The 15,255-nt window shown below is 36.3% G+C and overlaps 2 protein-coding genes across 2 annotated transcripts; one reads left to right on the forward strand and one right to left on the reverse strand.

Annotated features, from left to right (window-relative positions):
- The first annotated feature begins 1,430 nt into the window (after window positions 1–1,430).
- LOC123213655 lies at window positions 1,431–3,661 on the forward strand. Its single transcript, XM_044633127.1, has 5 exons — window positions 1,431–1,827; window positions 1,998–2,121; window positions 2,404–2,884; window positions 3,065–3,218; window positions 3,300–3,661. The coding sequence occupies exons 1-5, from the start codon at window positions 1,431–1,433 to the stop codon at window positions 3,659–3,661; spliced, it is 1,518 nt and encodes a 505-aa protein (XP_044489062.1).
- Window positions 3,662–8,105: 4,444 nt separating this feature from the next.
- Window positions 8,106–13,902, reverse strand: LOC123214435 (adagio protein 3-like). The gene is made up of 2 exons (XM_044634191.1): window positions 13,581–13,902; window positions 8,106–9,936 (listed from the first exon to the last, which is right to left on the reverse strand). Exons 1-2 carry the CDS (start codon window positions 13,841–13,843, stop codon window positions 8,319–8,321), a joined length of 1,881 nt encoding a protein of 626 aa, XP_044490126.1. The 5' UTR covers window positions 13,844–13,902; the 3' UTR covers window positions 8,106–8,318.
- Window positions 13,903–15,255: the final 1,353 nt, after the last annotated feature.

Genomic DNA, 15,255 nt, shown 5'->3' on the forward strand with positions numbered 1-15,255 from the left:
CAACAGGAATTCGTAAAAGACTCGATTGATAAGATTCAAAAGATAATCGGAGGACTAAGCCTCCAACAAATTGAGGTCATGTCACAATTGCAGTCAACTAATCGAAGAGACGAAGGTAGTAGCTCGAAGGCACCTTCAGAAGTGCGATCATCTTGGGAGAAGGTGACGCGACTTGAATTTCTGCACTTCAATGGTGATCACTTTGATAGTTGGATAACGAAAGTTGAATATTATTTTGATGTTGATAAAACTCCAATTGAAGATAAAAAGAAGGTGGCAGCTCTGCACTTGGAGGATAAAGCAATCCAATGACATCAAGGTTTTATAAAGTCCAGGAGTGATGTTACAGTTACTTGGGAAGAATACATGGCGGCTATGCGAGCGAGGTTCGACAATTATGTGTACGACGATCCTCTAGCCGATTTAAGAAACTTTAGGCAAGAGAGTTCGTTACAATAATATCTGGATGCGTTTGATGAATTGTATCCTAGGGCTGGAATTAGAGAAGATTAGGCCCTAAGTTTTTTTTATCTGGTTTGATTGATGCCTTACAAATGCCAGTAAGGATGTTCCAATCGAAAACTTTGTCTGAGGCCTACGACTTAGCTAAACTACAGGAAATAACGTTGGTTACAATCAAGGACCAGCCGAAGCCCTGTGATTCGTACTCCGTATATACCTCTAGTAACTAAAGGTCCAACCTATCACCAAGACTATAATTCACCTTCTCAAAGACCAAACAACACTCTGGACTATTGTCGACACCAAATGTACCACGTTTATCTCCGTCTAATCCACCTACCAATATAAGGGTGACTACGAGTAAGATTTTTGACAAAAAAATAGCTAAGGGTATCTTCTTTTGGTGTGATGAATGATATATTCCAAGGCATAAGTGTAAAAAGAAGCAAGCATTTGTATTGTAGTGGCAGGTAGAACCAGGGCATGAGGACAATGAAGAGATGAAAGATTCTGGCACAGTTAGTGAAGAATAGGGATTGATGCAATTGTCTCTGCAGGCTTTGTAGGGGTCCGATGGTTCAAAAATCATGAGGGTGAGTGGACTGTATGGGAAGCGAGTGTTGTATATTTTGATTGACTCTAAGAGCACGAACAATTTTTTAAGTGAGCAAACGATACAGAAGATGGGGTGTCCTTTAAGTAAGGTTACTGGAGTAAGAGTGACAATGGCAAATGGTCAAGATTTGTAGTGTAAAGCATTGTGTGTAGAGTTGGAGATTAAGATTCAAGGTCAGATTTTTTGTGTTGATGCTTTTACCTTACCTTTAGCTAGCTCTGACCTTATTTTGGGTGCTCAGTGGTTGGCGAATCTCGGAGATATTACTTGAAATTTTAAGGAGTTGACCATGAATTTTTGGGTAGGAGATCAACAATATCATTTACAGGGAAATACAAAAGCAAAGTTAAGCATGATTGGGGATGAACGGTTGAACAAGTTATTAAAGAAGCATCATCAGATTGCTGCTATACAATTTTTGTGGGTGGCAAATGCTGAGATACAAGCACATTTGTATGAGTTGCATGTTAGTGAGGAAGGCTCCTTTGAATGGCCTGAGCTGAATCAATTACTAGAGCAGTATGAACACATTTTTGCAGAGCCTAAAGGGTTGCCACCAGAGAGGTTCCAAGACCATCAGATTATTCTTTTGGAGGGGTCTCAACCGGTTAACTTAAGACCCTACCAATATAGAGACATGCAGAAGGACGTTATTGAGAAAATGGTTAAGGAGATGTTGGATGTTGCGGTTATCAGAGACAGTAACAGCCCCTATGCAAGCCCTATAGTATTGGTGAAAAAGAAGGATGGTACTTGACACGTGTATAGTATCGAGCCTTGAACCAAGCTACGATTAAAGATCGATACCCTATTCCTTTGATCGAGGAGTTATTAGATGAGTTGGGAAAGACGATAATCTTTTCAAAAATCAATCTAAGGTTAGGATATTGGCAAATTCGCATGCATCCTTCTGCTATAGATAAAACGGCCTTCAAAACTCATGAGGGTCACTATGAATTTTTGGTAATGCCTTTCAGCCTTACCAATGCCCTGTCGACTTTTCAAAGCATTATGAACCATGTCTTTAAGCCTCATCTTCAAAGGTTCGTACTTGTTTTCTTTGATGATATCTTAGTTTATAGTCAAAGTAAAGAGGAGCACTTGCTATATCTGGATGTTGTGTTGCGGTTATTGGAGGCTAACCAACTTTACGTTAAGTGCAACAAATGTACTTTCGGAGCCACTTAGGTGGAGTACTTAGGATATATTATTGGAGCAGGGGGTGTTAAGACAGATTTGCAAAAATTCAAGACATCCAAGAAAGGCCAGTGCCGAAGAGTTTGAAAAGCTTAGAGGGTTTTTATGGGTCTTTCTGGATATTATAGACATTTCATTCGGAATTATGGAGTTATCGCTAAACCACTTACTGACCTCCTTAAGCGAGATGACTTTACTTGGAATGATGTAGCTCAAGCTTCCTTTGAAAACCTCAAGATTTGCCTTAGTTCAGCACCTATTTTAGCGCTTCTTGACCTGTCTAAAGAGTTCATAATAGAAGCTGATGCTTCCAGTGAAGGTATTAGGGCAATGTCGATCCAAGGTGGTCATCCTATTGCATATATTAGTAAAACTTTGTCAACCAAAAATCAGAGACTGTCGGTTTATGAACGGGAGATGCTTGCTATCCTTTTCGCTATTAGGAAGTGGGAACACTATATTCAGAATCAACATTTCATCATTCGTACGGATCATCAAAGTCTTAAGTACTTGCTTGAGCAGAGAATAACGACACCTTCACAGCAGGCTTGGATCACCAAGTTGCTGCAATATGATTACAAAATCAGATATAAGAAAGGTAAAGAGAATGTTGCTGTCGATGCACTCTCTTGATGTCATGTTGTGGAGCTTCATTGTATTCAATCTGCTATCCTTCCTGATGAGTTGTTGGCTAAGATTTGTGCTGGCTAGAAAGATGACCCTTCCTTGCAAGCCATTATTAAAACCAAGACCATCGATCCTACTGCTTATAGTAAATCTGTTTGGTAGCACGATCAGCTTCGTCGAAATGGTAAGCTCGTGGTTGCTAATAATCCTAATTTACAGCAGCAACGTTTGTCATTGTTTCATGACTCAGCTGTGGGGGGTCACTCGGGTGTAGTTGCTACTGTCAAGAAGCTGGCTTTTGTGGTTTATTGGAAAGGTATGTGACGTAGTGTCAAGAATTATATTATAGGATGTGCGATTTGCCAACAGTATAAGCCTAAGAACATAGCTTCTCCAGGGTTGTTAAATCCCCTACCAATTCCTGAGGGTGTTTTTGTTGACATTACAATGGATGTTATCGAGGGGCTGCCCAAATCGCAAGGTCATAATGCTATCCTGGTGGTCATCGACAGGTTAAATAAATATGCTCATTTTATGGGTCTTAGTCACCTTTTTTCAGTGCAGATGGCACAGCTGTTTTTGGATAATGTGTATAAGTTTCACGGAAATCCTGCCATTATTACCACTGATCGCGACACAGTCTTCCTCAGTAATTTTTGGCAAGAATTCTTTAGATTGCAATGTACAAGCCTCCAATATTCCACAACATACTACCCCCAAACGGAGGTGGTTAATTGCTGCTTAGAAGGGTATTTGTGATGCACGGCTGGGGATCTTCCCCATACCTGGTACCATTGGCTTTCCCTTGCTGAATTCTGGTATAACACCAGCCATCATTCCAGTATCAACATGACACCATTTAAGGCCTTATATGGTTATCCAGCCCCGCTGCACATTCCTTATTTTCCTAAAGACTCTTTCGTAGCTCAAGTTGATACCATGTTACGCTTGAAGGAAACCACCATTCGCATTCTGCAATACAATTGACGCAAGGCTCAACATCGTATGAAAACCATGGCTGACAAGAGCAGAATCGATCGTCAATTTAACATTGGGGACCAGGTTTATGTCAAACTCCAACCTTATAGGCAAGTGACTATGCATCAAGGAAATAAAAAACTTCATCCCAAGTACTTTGGTCCTTTTCCTGTACTTGATGTTGTGGGTAAAGTCGCCTATAAGCTCCAGCTTCCAGCCAATGCCTTGATCCATGATGTCTTTCATGTGTTCCAATTGCGTCCAGCTTATGCAAGGGTTCCTGCTTCTGCTACTCTTCCACCACAATTTCAGCAGCTTAATCGTACACCTCACTCAATCCTTGATCGGAAGCTAGTTCGTCGAGGTAATGTGGTTGCTGCTAAATTGTTAATTAAGTGGCATGGGGAGCCCAAGAAGACGGCTACTTGGGAATACGCTGATGACATCCGCAGGCGTTTTCCAGGCTTCCCCCTTGAGGACAAGGAAGCTCGGGGAGGGGCAACTGATGCAAGTGAACTGAATTCAGCTGTTGTCCTAGCATGAAATTCAGCTGAGATTTTGTTGTAATGTTTTGAGAAGAATTGTTGGTTATTTTTGTAATCTTAGCAATCAATCGGTGCAGTGTCGTTTTGATTAGGTGCGTATTATCAGTAAGAATGAGGAATGTATGTTGGAGGAAGTTTTGGAGTAAAAAATGCGTGACTCTTCTCTCTGAAAATTCTCTGTACCCTTCTTCCTCTGTGTGTTCATTTTCTTCTGCTCTCAAGTATTTTGGAATAGCTTGCATCACAACCTCATTTTCGGAAAGCAAGTCAAGTTCTTGGTTTTCAAATTGGGGTTGCTGACCAAGAAACTAAGTCCAGTTCTTGGTTAATAAATTGGGGGCGTTGACCATAATCAGAACAAGAAACCAAGTTATATTCTGGGTGTACAAATTGGGTGGCGTTGACCAACATAATCCAACCAAGAAACGGAGTCCAGTTCTTGAAGTCGTTGATCAACACCCATTTGAGCCTGATCGATTCTTGACAGCATTTGAATTAACTCATCATATCCAAGATTCCGAAAATCCACCATCGGGGTGTCAATTTTCTTTCCGTTTTTGTTCGCCAAGCCAAGAAAATTCTCCTGGTTTTCACCCCTTCTTGAACCAGAACGACCATTCTTGAGGGTGATGGTGTTGTTATACTTATCTATCAGTGACAATCACGATTCTGAATCTTCAGGCCATGATTCAAAGGAGTTGGAAGATGTGTCTCTACAAATGAAGAGAAAGCCAATGCCACAAAGAATACTCAACTCCCTGCTCTTCTTCTTCACACATTGTAGTCGCTTTGGATTCTTTCCTGGTGCCATTATCGGTTTCAGAGAGAACGAGAAAGAAGAATAAAATCAGAGAGGATGCGTGAATGATTTGCTAGTTGGTAGTCGCCACTTATTTTTAAACAGCTGGAGTTGGAGCCAATCCGACCGTTAGGATAAAAAACAGAAAGAATTTTTTTCTAATATATATAAAAAAATAATAATAATAAATTATATATAAAAATTAAATATTGTTTAAATTAATTAAAATTAAAAATATTAAAAAATTATAATTTACTTGGTCTGCTTGCAAAATCAAACAGGGTCGGTTTGTTTTTACAAGGTTAATTTGATATGAAAACCTATTAAATGGCGAGCTCCAACTCAACTCACTAACACCTTTTATTATGTTCTAGCCCAAATTGGAGGACTAAGTTCAAACTAAAGATTGAATTTAATTTCATAAATGAGTCAAATTCTGACTCAATTCGAACATTCAAATTTGAGTCAATTTCAATTCAAACAAAGTTCAAATTTTAACTCGTTGATTTCAAACCAATCTTGAGTTGCTTTTATTGGATTTATCAATATTGAATTAGACTTTGTTTCGGTTCAGTTGAGATCAAATCCATCTATAATTGATATTATAATTTTAAAAACCGGATCAAACTATCCTATTTAACCAGTTCGGCCATCACCTACTAGAAAAACTTGTTATGGTTTGTTTAAAAACCATTTTTGCAATTATATTGGATTGAACTAGAGGGTTTGAACAGTTTTACTTAATAAGAACCCCGGTTTAACTCAATCAATGGTAAAAATAAAAAATTCAATTTAAAAAAGACTATTATTAAGACATTTTCCTAAGATCTCATTTATTAATTTTGAATGTGTTTACCATAAAATTAAATTTACTTTTTCACTGGGTTGATGTCGGATTCGATTCCAGAAACATTGATTGATACTAAATAGGTATATGGCTCTCCATCTATTGTGTTGGCTAGACAAGTTTGATTCAATTTCCGTAAAGAGTGTTTGTGGTTTTGTACAATTCAGTTCCGGATTACTAAAGCTATATCATGTCTATGGTTTTTATCTTGAAAACGCGATCAGATTTTCTTATGAAGAATGATTTTATTTCTAAGTGTTTTCAATTGCCTCCTATTGAGAGGAAATCTGTCTGATTCTGCAGCTTAGATGGAGAGCCAACGTTGAATTTGAAACTAACCTTATACTGAGTCTGCTATATTTTAGTATTCCAGGAAACTGGCAAGAGAAATTAGCCTGACACCAGAGTGCACATATAAGAGAAAGAACACAAAATAGGAAGGGACAATAAAACAAGGGAAGGAGCGATGAGTCATTATCCATTGAACGACAACCGAGTTCAAGACTCAACAAAAGAAGCTAGCAAGTGTTAAAAAAATTAGTCAATACTTTTGTGGATTTGAGCGAACCTAGCTCAAGCTTGATCCGGTCATTTGGCTTGATTGGGCTTGAACTCAAATTGGGATAGCTCTAGATATAGTTTGAGTTGAGTCAACTCAATTTTGTCAATTTGTGAAAAAATCTACGGTAGATCCATATTCTATTATTTCTTCTTTAATGATATCTATTCTTACTTATCTCCAATTAGAGGTGTCAATTGATCCAGATTGTAGTATACCGGACCCAACTCATGAGCTTAGACACAAGACTCACGGGCTGATCTAATACTGTTTACATAATATTAAAAAATAAAATAATTAATTAATAATTATAATATTAAAAAATATTTTTTATTAAATTTAATATGTTGACCCAGCCCAGAAGTCTGCTACTGTAACAGTTCTCTTTGATGACTCATCCAATAACTAATCATCATCTCAAATGAACTCGAGTTATACTTGATTTTATTTAAGGTTAACTTGGCTTAAATCATCCCCTAACCATACTTGCTAAAATATGTAGACACACGCCAATGGTGGAGGGTATGATCAAACTCAGTTTAGTTAATACCAAATTCCCAACACATAATTGCCCAATGGACTCTGTTTAAGTCGGTCAAAGCAATCAAACAGTAACCTAATTCCAATCGACCTGTTGAGCTGTGGAGTTTTGACAAGCATTCTGCAAATCTATATTAGCTACAGATGTACTCATCTGAGGCAGCCAATTTTCCAAACTCACCCCTGTTAGCCATTCACCAATTTACTACATTTGCAGAACCCCCGAACAGATGAAACCTATAATTACTGTGCTTACTTAACCTCTGTTTATAACTCTCCAATGCAATTTTCACTTCAATTCAGTTAAAGAATCAAGGTTAGAGACAATAGAGACTACTGCCGGATCAAATTCAGACCCGAATCCATCAATAATATAATTGAATGACTCCTCTTCGGATACATTTTGACCACTAGCACTTATAGCATCTGACACTTCTTTCATCTTTCCAAAATATTCATTCACACTTATGTTCCTTTCTTTAAGGTTTGTAAAGGAATTTTTAATTTCATAATCCTAATCTTTGACTCTGAAACAAAACGAGTTTGTAAAACATTCCACATCTCACTAGCAGTACTACATTTAGAGACATTACAGAACATAGATTCTCAAATTGAAGATAACATCCAACTCATCAACAAATCACCATACCTCTTCCAACTATAAAAGCTAGGATTAGTTTGTTTGCAGCTTCAGCATCATTTTGTTCTCCTCATCATCTGAAGCAACAGAAATTTTCACAAATTAATCATCTGAAGTATCCAAATTTTCAGATTTTCAATACCTGACAATCTAGTTGCTGATCTCTCTTCAAATCACAGGACCTTGGCTTTCCGCAGAATACATAAATCTTTTGAAGAATTCCCATAACTAGAAGCAATCTGCAATGAAACAAAAAAGTAAAAGAAACTGGAGTACAGCACTCTGGTTGCCCAAATTGGTGAATACAGCAATACATAAATAAATACAGGGTAGTCTGATAAAATCCACAAGTGTTATGGTCTTTTTACAGCAAAATACGTATCTGAACAACACACAACACATCAGGAGAACAAATCAAATATGAAACGAGAATAAACAATGTGTGCCATAACTGGCACATATTGTAAAGCAAAACTGTGTTCAACAGCAGTCAGTAAAAAATCTGACTCTATGGGTCTGGGTCTGGATCTGAGTCTTGTCTGCTGGCTAGGCACAACTCATGCAATTCGTTAAGCAACCACTCCTCTCCAGTGTGTCCACCTAATACCAGAACCCTTGTCCCTCCGACCACACAGGTGCTGTGACCCCAAGCAAATTTAGGTGGCTGACCAGGAACATTGAGGATTCTCCAAGACGGTTTCTCCTCAGAAGGATCTAGAAGGAAGAGCTGAGATGGAGAGTGCAGCCCAGCAATGGAACCACCAAAGATGATAATCCTTCCACAAGGCATGCTGACAGCAACATGGTCAAGTCTAGGTGGGGGAACCACAACACTCTGGCTGCCCACTCCTGAGAATGCACTACATTCCAGTTGCTTCCACTGTGGTTCTTCATCTCCAAAATCAATGGTATAAGAATCACCTGATCGCAGTCGCAAATGCCCACTACTAGCAAGCCCACCAAACATCAGAACTTTTGTTCGACCATAAACTGAGAGAGAATGTCCTAATCTGGAAGGAGGAGTAAATGAAGTGAGTATTTCTCTCCACATTGGCTTCTCAGTAGTGAGATCCAATAAGTACGTGTCACTAAGAAGAACCCCAGCATCAGTGCACCCACCTGTTACCACCAATTTAGAACCTTCTATAGTGCAAGAACTATGCCAAGATCTAGGAAGAGGGGGAGTCCCACCAGAAACTTCTTTCCATGTTGGTTGTTTGGCATCCAAATCGAGAACAAATACGTCGTTGAGCAATCCTTGCCTTCCACATCCACCAAATACCACCAACCAGGAACCATTCAGACAGGTGAGAGTGTGGCCCCAACGTCCCGGTGGAGATGATTTAACGCTAACTCGCTGCCATTCTGGATTTTCTGCATCAAGATTCAGAACAAATGTGTCATCCATTGGCTGCATATTGACTCCTTCCCCTCCAAACAGTACTAGTCGATTGCCGGCGGCACAGGCACTAAAATTGCAACGTGAAGGCTCCACTGCTCCTCCAACCGTAAGTTTTCTCCAACAAACTGCCTCAAGGGTAGTCAATTCCCTAGCCAAACGTCCCCACCCTAACTTCTTGGTCATCAGTTCTAATGCACCAGTCACTTCCCTTCCCCATGCATTTTGACACACCATCTTCCTTACATGTTCATTCTTTGTCAACTGGCGTATCCTTCTACAGACAGATCCAATAGATGCAACATCCCTTGGTGTCAGGCGTGATAAAATGTTATGAGCCAAAACTTCATCTGAGAGTTGAAGCATTCCACATATTTCTTGATGTTGAATGAATGATGATTGCCCACTCAGAGAACTATATTGAGCCGACTGATCATACTGCTGATTGCAGGTCTCTTTGAATACTGGATAAGATACATGATTCAAATCTATTTTTGCCTCAGAGAACACTTGAATACCGATTATGTGAGTGACAATCCCATCATCATCATGCATGGGTGCAAGTCTTAGCCTGTTCACCAGTGCAGTACCATCTTTCTTAAAATTGAGTAACTCACCTTGGAATTCGATACCTTCCTCAAGACATCTTCTGATCTCTGAAACAACAAAAGGATCTACCAAAGGGTGTCGTCTTTGAGCACGAGGATCCCTATATTGTAAGAACCGACTGGAACAAAAGAAATCATAGAATAGTCAATAGAAGTTCTTTATAAGATAAGTCTGCTGGAAAAAAAAAATCAACAGCAACTACAGATAAATCATTAATACACAACAACAAATTGATAGTACAAAACTAAACCAAAAATAAAGCAAAAAATAGCGAAAATAACCTGAAAAATCATTATCTTTTATGTTAAAGAACATTCACAAAAGAATAAATTCATAGAGGATATGAAATTCTTCTTTTATTATTCCTAGGATAGAAGTATTGAAAACACTGCTGATATGATTAGTCAAGGACATGGGAAGAACAGGAAAGAGTAGATTAGCAGAAATAGAAGGAAGTGTTGCCACATAACCAATGGATTCAGAGGATAAGGAGACACTCTTTCTTATATTTATATATTACAACTTAGGGATGCCCCATACAAGTATGCACAATGACAAACAGATGCCACAGATTAACATTCTATGCATACATAAGAGAGTATCTGATAGGAAACCACAGTTTTTGTTGCCTCAAATGAACTTTAGATGAAAATATGCAGACACAGATACTAGTTAAATTACAAAGGAAGCTTAAATAACCCCAATAGACCATACTGATTAAATGAAGTGAACAACTAGTGATATAAAATTGTAAGCAGATTGCACAAAATCTTGATTCCAGAACCTAGAACATTAAATTGGCAATCAAAATGACCAATATATATAAACTTATTACAGCAAATACAAAACCAAAAAACAAGTCAAAGTATCATAACAAGCATTCTTATGCGTATTTTTTCAGTAAATACATACAGCATCATTTTCATAACTATTCCTTAACTCTAGGGCAATAGCTCTCATTGACTATTATAAAGAAATGGACGAAAAACTAATTAATCACCTAATGTTACTAAATATATCACACCCCCCCCCCCCCCCCCCCCAACAAAATTCTTTTTAAATACAGTGGGCATTGTAGGACCACCAAGACGGTTAAAACTGAAATGTTTCCTTCAAAGAGTTGAGATGAAATGTACAAATAATAACAATGACAATTATTCATCAAAATTTGATCATCTTTGCCAAAATAAAAATCTGTTGCGTTTGAAGTGCAAATGTTACTTGAGTTGTTAACAGTTATACAGATCAATTAACATCCATAAACAATTATTTCATTCAGGTAACCAAACTTTTTCATCCATAAATTATTGTAGAGATGGACAAATATTGAAACATGACTAATTTAAGACAAAACACATGGACTTATGCAAATTGACCAGGTGATACAATTTTCTAATGAATGCAAATGTATTATACGACTTGAAACAAAATAGTAAGTTATCGATCGCATAGTATTTAGTATGTAAAAAAATGATGTATGCAATGCCTCATCACTAGTACAAATAGAAATCAGCATGTATTTAATAGCTAAAAACAAGAACTAAAGTAGAGACATTGGACTTGCAACAACTCAACATGAGAACAAATCAATATTGGGAGCAAAGCCATATGATACAAGGTTTTATCCACATTAGTGTTCATCCATGTACTTGAGCAGCTAAAGAATGTCAACATCTGAAATTTGTTTAACCAATTAGATCAATAACTTGTTATAATTATCATCAAAATATAGCTGTGGACCTTCCTCTGCTTTGTTTCAATGGTTAGGATCCAGATTACACATCCCCTTTGAAATTGGGTATTAGTCTACTGAACACAATAGTCACACAGTTTCAACCAACTATTTTTCAGGCATTCCTCAAATTAAGTATTGAATTTGTTTGCATAACACTCTTATCATGTATAGCTTGATAAATATGACTTGTTCAAGTATTTAATTAGTTGACTCTTAATTATGAGATAATTATAAATGTACTCTAATTAACCTTTAATATTATGCCTGTATGGAACCCTAGAACACAGGCAGAATTCGTTTGCTTGTTTTTTTTTTCTCATTTGATAAGAAAAATAAAAGAATTAATTAATCGAAAGAAATTAGTAGGATGGAAGAATTTTCCATATAAAGATGGGCATGCCAACAACGAAAAAGGCACCAAAAAACATACATAAATACAGTAGGATGGATGAATTCTCCATATAAAGAAGGGCAAGCCAACAACATAAAAGGCACCTTAAAACATACATAAATAAAGTAGGATGGATGAATTTTCCATATAAAGGACAAGCCAACAACAAAATGGCACCGAAAAACATACAAAAAGTACAACTTATCTCTCATCAATTTATCATGTAAAGCCTCTATAGAAGATAAAATTAGTTGGAACAATAATAAATTGTGCAGCCAACAGGATATATAATATAACTGCATATGTGCAATTGCGATCAAACATAACCAATTTGCTACTAGATTGTCAATGAAAATGAAATATCAATCAAAGCTATTGGTTTGAAAAAAACCATAAGACTGTTATCATTTAGCATATTTAGACATTATAAAACACTTCAATCATTTAGGTGAGAAAATATATAATAAATCAAACATATCAATTTGAAAATCACCACTAGGACTGTTATCATTCAGCATATTTAGAAATTATAAAACACTTCAATCTTTTAGATTACAAAAAGTACACTTGTTAACGTTGGTAAGCAAATCACATAATGATGAAACCAGTTTTAGAAGTTAACTTTGAATGATCTGTAATAAATGAAGAGATCTTAATATCTAATAAAAAATGTCTACCATGGACGACTATCTTGAAAGGCTAAGTTAGCAGATGGCTAGTTCATAAATCAATGTAGGTGTGGATTTGAGTTGAGCTAGATTGGCTTGAATCATTTGTTCAGCTCGAATGAGCCAAACTCAAGCTGAAGGTTCAGCTCGGCTTGACTTTAGCTCATTTGTCCATTAGGAAATACCAGTCAATCCACCAACGTCACTGTTCAACTCTCTGACAACACTGTTTATCCTAACAGCAGCCCTCTACGACATTGTGCACCAACTTGAATGAGCTCAAGCTGGGCATTATGAAAAATAGCAAAGCTCAAGCCAGCCTTGGGCCAGGCTGAATCCACCCCAATAATGACAGCTCATGCGACAAAATAAATTAGTAAAACTATTATTTGCTACCAAAAATCTTCATTCTAGAAAGCTTAATGATTAGCTAAAAAAAACTGAAGTGATTTCAGAAGGCAAGTAGTCGCCATGAACAAGAGACATTGTAGAGGTGACTAGCTAAGTGGAAGGGCAGAGAGCTATATCTTAGTTTTTAATGTTTGGATTGTCAAATAAAAGAGTAAAAAGATATCCCTTTTCAGTGCCAAAAACAAATATTTAACAGAACTTAATGCAAATTCATAGCAGTCTTGACCCACCAAAAAAAAAGGTTTAAAAAAATCATACAATCAGATCATTCTAGTAATCTTCTCCCAACTTAAACGTGAAATTATATCCTTCTCATCCGCTTTTTTACCTGGCTTCCTCAAAATCCAAACAGGGCAAGGCAAAAAATCTCCAAATTCTCAGTCTCACCAAACCATAAATAATCACACAACAAATCCAAACACAGAACCAAAATCCACCACCTCACCGCTTTCCACAACCACAAAACATTAAAAAAAAAAAAAACCAAGCAATCAAACACGCAATTGGACAAATCAAAACCACCAAAACAACTCCTTCACTATCACTCAAACACTCACCAGTTTCGACCGAGGACTTCATCTGCGCGGTAACCGGTGGAGATCTCGAAAACTTTGTTGACGTAAATAATAGGAAAATCAGGCTCTAGAGCATCGGAAACCACAAATGACGTCGGAGTGCTCGGATAGAAGAAGAAACCTTTCTCCAACGGAAGTTCACTCTCCTCCCCGTCGCGCTCCTCCGCTTCGTTTGAAGTGCATTTCTGACGCTTTACGGAGCTCCGAATCTCGTCCTCGTTGTCTTCTTCCTTTTTACTTGACATGGAGTTTTGGTTTTGTGCTGCGAGAGAATTGTTGTGGTATTCGCTTAGTTTGCTTCTTTGTCTCTGGAAAAGAAGATATTTTTATTGCGTCTATATGTGTAGACCCAAAATGGGCTCGTTTATTGATCTATTCACGATACTACCACTAACTTTGCTGAATACACTACAAAGGCGTGAAGACGTGTCGTTAAGGTTAATTTTGGTAGAGAGTTTTGTTGGTAAGGACTACAGATATTTTAAATTAGACTGTACCAGAATGTTGACCATTTCGTGGCCAAGATATTTTAAAATTGGCCAAAAAACTACGTCTCACCCAAGGTTTTCCGAAATGACAAATTTCCACCCTTTAGAAACTAGTTTCCTACTTGTCATCTACTTTTGTAGAAAAATTCATTATGGGATTTTTCTTTAATTGTAGGTAAGTTATAATTTTTAAAAAATTAGGTGTCAATAAAATTTATTATGGGACTTTTAAATTTTGAAAAAAAATTAGGTGTTTTTAAAATTTTTATAATTTAATATATTACTTAATAGTTTCAAAAACTATAATTTGGCTCCAAATAACTTAAAAAACACGGTATTTTAAAATTTGTTAGAATTTTTATACTTTTAAGGAGTTAAGTAATAAATTTTAAATTCGTATATTGATAATTTTATATTTTTACTTTTAAGGAGTTAAGTAATAAATTTTAAATTCGTATATTGATAATTTTATATTTGTATTTAGTATTAATAACATATCAATGAAAAGGTAAAACAATTGTTTCTAAAAAATTCAAACAAAATTCATAAATAAATATTAATATCGGATGAGAATTTGATTCTTTTATACTTAAAAGGTAAAAATTTGTTACTTCTTCAAATTTTAAGTGAAAAATAGTCATTTAGCTCTCGAATTTTAAATTATAATGAAAAAAGCTTCAAATTAACTTATAGCAAGTTATGAAATTTTTTATTTATTGGGATAATTATTATTATTATCAATATAATAAATAATATTATAAAAAAAACTACCAAATTCAAATTCAAATTCAAAATTTGTTTGTTTGAAGTGAATGTACAACTAACCTTCGACTTGCCCAATTCAAATTTAACAGTAAATAATTCATAAATTAATAAAAGAGACCATTGACGGCAATGGAGGTTAACCGCAGAATAATATAATCCCTTTCTCATAAATTATAATCACTATCCGCCGTCCATTTTAAATTAATCAAAACCATGTAAATTATACTCTTGGTATTAAAATTAAATATTATGTGCACAGTTTTTATACAAACAAGAATATATTATTATATAATTGAGTATTATTTTATTTTTAATTTTTAACTGTTTAATTATATAATGGTATATCATTGTTTGTGCATAAAATTATATATATTATAAATATGTTAATAAAAGGCCAAAAGACA

The sequence above is a fragment of the Mangifera indica genome, chromosome 4, assembly GCF_011075055.1.
Source record: "Mangifera indica cultivar Alphonso chromosome 4, CATAS_Mindica_2.1, whole genome shotgun sequence".
Lineage (NCBI taxonomy): Eukaryota > Viridiplantae > Streptophyta > Magnoliopsida > Sapindales > Anacardiaceae > Mangifera > Mangifera indica.

Coding starts and splice junctions, on each gene's coding strand:
- LOC123214435 (XM_044634191.1), bottom strand. CDS start 13,843: ATGTCAAGTAAAAAGGAAGAAGACAACGAGGACGAGATTCGGAGCTCC. Junction 9,937..13,580: donor GAAGTCCTCGGTCGAAACTG/GTGAGTGTTTGA, acceptor CTTTTGTTCCAG/TCGGTTCTTACAATATAGGG.
- LOC123213655 (XM_044633127.1), top strand. CDS start 1,431: ATGATTGGGGATGAACGGTTGAACAAGTTATTAAAGAAGCATCATCAG. Junction 1,828..1,997: donor ATTGGTGAAAAAGAAGGATG/GTACTTGACACG, acceptor CTTCTGCTATAG/ATAAAACGGCCTTCAAAACT. Junction 2,885..3,064: donor ATAAGAAAGGTAAAGAGAAT/GTTGCTGTCGAT, acceptor TCTGTTTGGTAG/CACGATCAGCTTCGTCGAAA.